An 8,520-nucleotide genomic window follows, 5' to 3' on the forward strand; every position below is an offset into this window, starting at 1 on the left:
TTAAGAATGTATATATATCAAAAGAGAAGGGAACATAAACCACAATATATCATTCTCGAGTATATGGGAGGTCATAAATTAAACTAAGATGCCTATGCAGGTATAACATCATTTAGAAGTTTGACGAACAAAATATACACATTGAGGTTTGGCGTGGATTTGCTAAACAACTATCGCCCTACAGTTCTTCCATCTATTATGTGCCTTTACGCGTGACAACCTTTTCGGCAACAACGGCATTTGCAAAAACAATAAAACTAAAGCTATTTCGATAAGGAAAAAATTGCCTGATCTATTCACCAAGGGACCATCCGATCTTTAATAGATCGAAAATCAACAGCTCGATAATGCAAAACCCCTGCAAATCTCGAACCTTAAATGTCCTACTAAGAAAAAATACAAATAGAAAAATAAAAACCAATGAACACAGAAAATCGAAAGATAAATGAGAAATAAACTAAAAGTAGCACGATTATAACAGATATAAAAGTAGAAAAGATGATCATTACTCATTAGTATGCTATCAATGCTGGTCTGTCAATCCCGGTAATTAGCACTGCCCGCGGAATGAATTTTTTTTTTACAGTCCAAAGCCATAGAGCGAAGAACAGAAAAACATCAACTTCAAATACAGAAATATAATTTTGACAGATACAGAAGTATAATTGCTTCTATTAAAAAAATTGCTTCCATTAAAACAAAATTGCTTCGATACTGAACACCTTTTCTTAAACCGAAGAAAATAATTATTAAAAAAATATAAAAGCAAGTTTTTTTCTTTTTTCAATAATTTAGTCTGCACAGGTTTTAGCATCTATTAACAATGAATAGTGGTTTAAACTATATTTATATATGATCAATAAACTTATGACTTTTAAATTACTCGCACGCAATCGAATATGATAAATGCTTGCGAAAAGTGGGAAAAGTTATTTTCATATATATGAAGAGATACCTCCATCCCTGAGCAAGGAAGGAAAAAGCACGCAGGCTCTTTAAATAATCGTGAAAACAAATTCCAAGTAAACCAACTTGATCAACCTATTTAAGAGGTGAAAATGTTCTGACAGGAAATCAAAAGAAAAAATGATTTAAAAACTACTCCTTACATGATCTTCATCAGCTAGACCAGTACGCCGTAGTGTAATCACATATGCCATTTTTCGTTGAATCACTCCGGCATTTGTAAATCCCTCTTCTCTTCATTGTCGTTGGCTTGGATATCGGTTGCTTGCTTTTTCTATTATAAGTTTTAATTAGGTCACTGTCCCATATGAAGAAGGTTGTTCAACTATACCTAATTCATCACTCGATTCATCTCCCACTGTCTGCAAATTAAATAAAATAAAAGCTGAAAGAATCAATATATAAAATTCACTATTACCTTGTAATTCTTCTCGTAGATTGCTCATCTTATTAATTATCTCATTAGATGGGCATGTAGATATATACCTATTGTTCAGAACATTTAGTTGAAGCACAGTTATATTCACTGAAACCAATGTAAGGAGATATATTTTATTAAAAAGATGATTTATTTGAATATTGAGTTATGTATTGATTCTTACAATATTGCAATATTGTATCGATTCTTACTATACTGCACTGGGACCTGTGAGATTGCCAAAAGGAGAATCAAGCAAAGCTCTAGCCACCTAAATTTACAGTACGAATCATAAGAAATGTGATTAAAATTTGGAAAAAGAGAAACATAATATGTTTTCATCATTACCAGCCAACCGACTCCACAAGTAATTACTGAAGGTCAAGTTGGTGTTGCACTTCCGTATCTTTCATTAGAAATTACTAATTACTGAAAGTGGGGCTGCTGCAAGAAAGAAGCCAGTAGAGTAGAACAATAAAATGAATTCCTTGATTGCATAATCTCGAAAACGTTCTGAGGTAGAAGGAATTAGCAACTCGAAGTAATTATGAAGATTCAATAAACAGTGAAGCAGAGAAATGAAACCTTTTAGTGAAAAAAAAAATCAAAATAGCCAAATAATTGCGAGAACATCCCTCCATATTGCCAATCTCAAGTGAGCATATGAATCAAATACAGTCACAACTGAATAACAAATAAATTATGATAAATATTGTAAAAATGTGCTAATCATGATTTATAACCTGAGCAATGTCAACATGCAGCCAAGAAGTTGATTTCATGACAAATTGTTTTTTTGTGGATCCATCATGCAACCTAGAAAAGAAAATGAGATCATTGAAATCTGAATCCATCCATATAATTTAGAAAAGAAAAAAAAAACTTGAAATGGTGCTTTAGAAAAATAAATTATATGCCGATAAAAGAAGACAAAACAAAGCTACGAATGAAACAGCAAAAAAACAATAGGCAAAACCATTAGGAACATGGTATTTACCGGTAACAACATGACTCTACCCACCAGCAAACATCACATAATGTCATAACAGAGAAGGGCTAACCTTGAGATAAGTTGCCCGAAGAGGAACTCGAAACCAACACGTGAATTGATGAGCTATGAAAACAGCATCGACCCAAAATTTTATAGAAAGGAGAAAAATTAAACAAAGACACAAACAACGTCGACCATCACCGAGCTTTATTAGAAGAAAACAAAAAAAAACTCACCTATTTTCGAATTGGTTAGCTCCGAGTACTGCTCGATTATTGATGCCGATGAAATCATAGCTACTTCTTGAATTTAAATCAAACTCGATCAAAGGCCCTTCGGTTTCAAGCTTCATACGGTCTCTCGTTTCGCGTGCTACTTTATTTCCATTTATTTCGTCTCCGTTTATCGTTTGCATTAAATTTGAGAGGGCTAAATTGAAGTCGGTTAATTGAGATTTCGTTAATTCCAGATTTTCGGACTGGTTTATGTCGGGAGAAAGGTTGTGTTGAGCCTTTTCGAGTATCGATTGCAATTTCTTCTGCACCTGTCACAGGAAAATAAAAATTAATATATATATATTCATTTTATTTATTTATTTTTATTTAAATTATGTCAGTTAATATATATAATATATATACCTCAAGCTGTTGTTGCAGTGTTTTCTGCACTTCAATCTGACACCTAAGTGCTTCGGCAATCGGAATGTCTCTGTTCAATGTTAATCGAAATTAGCTTTTAATCGAACGAGATTATTTCGATAAGCAACTTATATTATAGTGATATCAAAAATCATTGAAATATTTAAAAATCGAGTCGAAATTAAAACACCTACCCTTGTTCACTATTCATGCTCGATGAATTAGCGCTCGTGCTTGCGATACGCATGTTATGATGCCCATAAGAACTTTGTAGAACATAGAATCCAGAAATAATTAAGACAGTAATAAAACGAAATAAATCAGACGAAAATATAAGTCGTTTAAATCAAAGAAAATCGACTCACCACTGTTCTCTGTATTGTGATCAAGAACATTCTGTTTTTTGGCTTCTTGTTGTTGTCCAAGTCTATATTTCTGGACAAGCGAAACGAGTAACGAGAAAATTAAACGTCGTTTAAGATGAAAAACGAGGAGTTCGTGAAATTAAACGAGTAACTAAAATAAGTACCTGTAAATGACTCTTTAAGTGATACAAAGTCAATCCCTTCAATCCCATTAGCCTCAATACAGATTTGAGCCTCTGCAAATTCGATACCGTGACTTTTTAGATTCGTCGTCGGAGAATATTTATTAGTATTAAAAATCCCGAATGCGCGTGCACCGATCGAGTAATTTACAATCTATCTAACACGATACGATGTTTCTAATTCCGAAAGAGAGGATCCATTTCTTCACATGATTCAAGAAAACAAATGTTTACATAATTCTAAGAAAAAATATACTTGACTGTCAGAGAGAGAGAGAGAGACTCACTGTCGGGGCCACCAAGCTTAGTGACAGCATCAACAAAACGATCATGCAAATCAGAAGTCCATCTCAGCCGTGGCTTTGAGTCTCTGGTCATCATCAAACCACCACCGCCGCCGTACATTCTTTCCATAGCCACAGCTCAGGACAACCACGGCGACATAAATAAATAAACCAGCTGTTTAAATATTAACGAGGCAGCAAATAAAATAAATCGATGCCGGAATGAACAGACGCGCGGACGAGAAGTCAACAGTTACAATAAAGTGCTGAAGAAATAAGACAGCACAAAACAATTACAAGAAATAACCCCTGAAGTAGAAAATTGAGTGATACTGAAAAAATATACATCGAATCGATAAATCAAAACAATAAACTGTAAATTTGAGAGTATGAACAATAGCATTGGCACAATAAATGCGTACCCACGAATTCGGACTATGAACAATAGATTAGCTTCTAGGCTGACATAAAAGCCACCCTTCAATCTCGCCTCGCGCTTCAACTAAATCAACCCTTATCCTAAACAGACCAAATTAATAAATATTAAAGGCTGCTAAGTTTGATTTTGATTCTTAAAACAGAGGATAAATTAAGGTTTTACCTGATTCTCATACTCTTGAGCATAATCGCTAGCTTTCTTGCAGATTAATTTGCGGGTCTCGACTTTCTTCTTCTTCGACTCTTCAACCTCTTTTGCCTTTGCAAAAGCCCACTCTTCGGCCCTCTTCTGCTTCTTCAACACAGACTCGGTACCAGAACACTACTTTTGACAACATTCATAAAAAAATAGGTAATAGTTGTACAGAAAACATAAGGCTAGCATAATATTGTTATCTTAAGTAAAAGAGAAACTCTAATTCTAATTATACCTCTGTATTCAAGCTTTATACCCGCCGTCATCATTATTCTTTTGTATTTGGTTTGAACTATCCATAATGAGATTTTCCAAGATTCTATATAAATTTCTATACGAAACCGAGATATGTTGTCCCCTAAACCACAACAACACTTCCAAAAATATTACATCACAAGACAAAAATTTGTCAAGAAAATATCGGTCTAATAACTCATATTACCTGAATATCATCGTTGACAAAATCTTAAGCCGTTATCTTTATTCAATATTACAACTTTATGTGAAGATCCTGGGATAAGAAAGTTGGAGGTAAAAGAGCACACAAGTAAGAGAAACAATGATATACGTCATCTCGCTAATCTTCGATTTATTCCAAAACCTTCCTGCAGATAAATCTACTAACCCTGGTGGATACAATCAACCATGGTATGATTCCAACCTGCACAGGCATATAATATCTATATCTTAGTTTTCAACAAAAATACAAAGAAACGAAAAAAAATGAAGTACGGCTATTATTACCACAACATTGTCTTTCAAATATGCTCCCGATCTCCAAGAAAGCAGCTTACCTGTAAAAATAAGTGGACTATACATATAAATATGAAGCTTAACGCAATTTCAAATATGTATTTACTGGAATTAAGGAAGTGAAATTTGATATACAGTAAAAACCGAGATGTAATAACGGGTAGACGAAAACAAGTACCGAAGGGTTGCACGAGTTGATCAGATATCGTAGTGATAGGTATCTTCCAGAACCATAAAATCAGCACAACGTAAGTAAGAACCTGTCCGAAAAACGCAACTTAATAACTTCCAGAAATAAAATTCAATATGATCCTCTCAAGCATTTAAATAAATAACCTTTGATATTGTTAAGAGCTTCTCGTATGTGCCAAATGACAATTTCATATCCTTGTCGTGCATTTCTTCATCTGCGTGGAAACATCAGCAAAACATAGAAATGAAACAATTGTTTCTAACACGTAAAAAGACACTCTAAAGAACGATTCACACGAATATTGTTGCACTTAAATAAAAACAGAATTTCGTACTTTTTGCAAGTTCCTTCTCCTTCGCTGCTGCCATTCTTCTTAGTTTTGCAGCTTGTACAAATGTTGAAGGTCTGAAAAATCAACAAAGGAAAATCGATTCTTCAATAAATAACCAGAGGTGGTGAAACTCAACGCATCCGAAACGATTGATGTTAAGCGCTAAGTTTCAATTTCGATAATCCACTCGGCATTAATAGCTTTTTCCCGTCGAAAAAAATAAGCCAACGACATAAAACTAAATAGAATAACTTCCAACATCAAACATAGGTAGATTAAATCAGAGAGTTTTAATCTGATACATCAAAATCAAACGAAAAAAATACGGTAATTAAATCGAATCCCACTCACTGCATCAAAGAGCTAGCTTCCTTCAAAAGCTGCCTAATTTCTGCTCGCAATTGAACGTCCAATTCACTCATCGATCCTTTCTTCACAATTTAAAAGAGAAAAAAACAAAATTATCAACAACAATAAGCTAATTTCTGATAAATGCCGATATTTACATCGAGAAAAAACACAAATTATAACAAATAATAATAATAATAATAATAATAATAATAATAATAATAATAATAATAATAATAATAATAATAATAATAATAATAATAATAATAATAATAATAATAATAATAATAATAATAATAATAATAATAATAATAATAATAATAATAATAATAATAATAATAATAATAATAATAATAATAATAATAATAATAATAATAATAATAATAATAATAATAATAATAATAATAATAATAATAATAATAATAATAATAATAATAATAATAATAATAATAATAATAATAATAATAATAATAGTAATAGTAATAGTAATAGTAATAGTAATAGTAATAATAATAATAATAATAATAATAATAATAATAATAATAATAATAATAATAATAATAATAATAATAATAATAATAATAATAATAATAATAATAATAATAATAATAATAATAATAATAATAATAATAATAATAATAATAATAATAATAATAATAATAATAATAATAATAATAATAATAAAAAAAAAACCTTCTTTTTGTGGAATTCGAGGTATTTGGAGACGAAGTGGAGAGAGAAAACGAGGATGAAAATCGCCGGAGCTGCCAATGACTTGCCGTGCTCCGTTAGCTTTTCTTCCATCTTCTTCTTCTGTTCTTCCTTTTTCCGTTTCAATTTCTTCCCCAAAAATAAAATTAAAAAATTGATTGTAATTTTCCTCCGAGGATTTCAGATCGATGTCGTCTAGATCAATGAGTTGTAGCCTTTACGTCACAGAAGAGAGAGAAAGAGATGAAGATGGAGATTGGAGCAGCGGTGGGACGAGGAGAAGAGGACACGTGAATGGAGCCGACATCGGCGGAAGCAGGAGGTGGAGGTGGAGGTGGAGGGCCGGAAGGAGGTCAACAATAGCTGCCGGGAGAGGAGTTTTTTTTAGTGGGGGTGAAAAACGACGTCGTATTGCTGAAAACAGATTAAAAAAAAAGTGAAAATCAAGCACACATGTCACGGTCGAGCTGGTTGGAAAATAAAAGGAAAAGAAAAGATTTGGGGATGGTGATTGGTGAGAATAAGGAGGACGACGACGTTTCAAAAATAGATGGGCCAGAATAAAAGCAAAAAGAAAAGGCCTAAAAAAATGGGCAAGATGCCTATATATATATATATATATATATATATATATATATATATATATATATATATATATATATATATGTGTGTGTTATGCTACCGTTAGTATATTCACTTATTCAACACGTGAGTTAATAATTCCAATTCTTGGGATTTCATGGTTTTGTTATTTACCAAGGCGGGGTTGTACTACTCGGTCCCAAACGAATGAAAATTACTCAATAAAAATGTGACTCATAAGATTTGTACGAATCTCATGAACAAAGTACGATACCTACCTTATAAGTGAAATTACATAAAACCCCTATAACTAAAACTTAAGTAACAAATAATAATTAGGGCAAATGACAAAAACGGACACGATAAGGGACTTAAATGCACATTGGTCCACAAAAACAACAGTATTTCCAATAAACTCATCCCCATGTCTTTAGTCTCAAATACCCTCCATAATATAATTTTTATCAATTACATCCATTATACTCTAACTTCCTTAATATTACACATTGACCCCAAATTTAAACAAATATATAACATTAACTTCCATTTTAATAATTTTTTGAAAAAACATTTTTTTAAGAAAAAAAATTTTTTATGAATTTTTTTCCGGCCAGATTCCGGCGTTGACCGGGCGGGTCGTTCTCCGACGTTGACTTATTTTTTTTTTCTTTTGTTTTTTGAAAACTTTTTTTTTATAATTTTTTTTCCGACCAGTCAACCGCAGTTGACTGCCGCTCTCCGGCGTTGACTTTTTTTGATGATCGTTTTTTGAATTTTTTTTCTTAGAAAAAATTATTTTAATTAATATTATAATCTTGGTTGCTAAATTACTGTCTCAGACAATAATATTACTGTTTCAGACAGCAATATTATGAATATTATTTTCCCGAACAGTAATATTACTAATATTACTGTTCCAAACAATAATATTATTGGATGAGACAGTAATATTACAGTCGAAGACAACAAAAATGCATGCCAAGACGATAAAATTAATTAATACATTAATATTACTGTCTCAAACAGTTAAATTACTGTTGGAGATAGTAATTTTGGGCCAAGACAGTAATATTAATTAAAATAATTTTTTTTAAGAAAAAACAAAATTTAGAAAAAAAAGTCAG

At 31.8% G+C, this 8,520-nt stretch overlaps 2 protein-coding genes across 26 annotated transcripts; both read right to left on the reverse strand.

Moving 5' to 3' along the window:
* Positions 1-920: 920 nt before the first annotated feature.
* LOC105976998 (uncharacterized) lies at positions 921-4,607 on the reverse strand. Of its 21 annotated transcripts, XR_016031117.1 has the most exons (15): positions 4,446-4,604; positions 4,267-4,363; positions 3,848-4,110; positions 3,543-3,614; positions 3,379-3,448; positions 3,208-3,279; positions 3,014-3,083; positions 2,612-2,919; positions 2,446-2,498; positions 2,127-2,200; positions 1,970-2,022; positions 1,733-1,828; positions 1,569-1,655; positions 1,385-1,452; positions 921-1,240 (listed from the first exon to the last, which is right to left on the reverse strand). XR_016031117.1 is itself a non-coding variant. In XM_088817729.1 (11 exons), the coding sequence occupies exons 6-10, from the start codon at positions 3,258-3,260 to the stop codon at positions 2,163-2,165; spliced, it is 522 nt and encodes a 173-aa protein (XP_088673855.1). In that variant the 5' UTR covers positions 3,261-3,279; positions 3,379-3,448; positions 3,543-3,614; positions 3,848-4,110; positions 4,267-4,363; positions 4,446-4,604; the 3' UTR covers positions 1,766-1,897; positions 2,128-2,162. The 21 variants fall into 21 exon arrangements, 1 of the variants encoding a protein (XP_088673855.1); XR_016031114.1 differs by lacking the exon at positions 1,970-2,022 and having other exon boundaries at positions 1,733-1,825; positions 2,128-2,200; XR_016031115.1 differs by lacking the exon at positions 1,970-2,022 and having other exon boundaries at positions 1,569-1,612; positions 2,128-2,200.
* On the reverse strand, positions 4,532-7,281 carry LOC105961594 (protein GET1). 5 transcript variants are annotated; one of them, XR_016031127.1, is made up of 10 exons: positions 6,797-7,281; positions 6,107-6,186; positions 5,759-5,829; positions 5,568-5,638; positions 5,410-5,491; positions 5,223-5,272; positions 5,104-5,139; positions 4,921-4,989; positions 4,714-4,836; positions 4,532-4,604 (listed from the first exon to the last, which is right to left on the reverse strand). XR_016031127.1 is itself a non-coding variant. In XM_088817733.1 (9 exons), exons 1-8 carry the CDS (start codon positions 6,905-6,907, stop codon positions 4,969-4,971), a joined length of 522 nt encoding a protein of 173 aa, XP_088673859.1. In that variant the 5' UTR covers positions 6,908-7,281; the 3' UTR covers positions 4,532-4,604; positions 4,921-4,968. The 5 variants fall into 5 exon arrangements, 3 of the variants coding, with proteins under 3 accessions (XP_088673859.1, XP_088673858.1, XP_088673857.1); XR_016031128.1 differs by having other exon boundaries at positions 4,532-4,607; XM_088817733.1 differs by lacking the exon at positions 4,714-4,836.
* Positions 7,282-8,520: the final 1,239 nt, after the last annotated feature.

This window comes from Erythranthe guttata, chromosome 5 (genome assembly GCF_056151865.1).
Source record: "Erythranthe guttata isolate IM_541 chromosome 5, IM_541, whole genome shotgun sequence".
In the NCBI taxonomy this organism is placed as follows: Eukaryota; Viridiplantae; Streptophyta; class Magnoliopsida; order Lamiales; family Phrymaceae; genus Erythranthe; species Erythranthe guttata.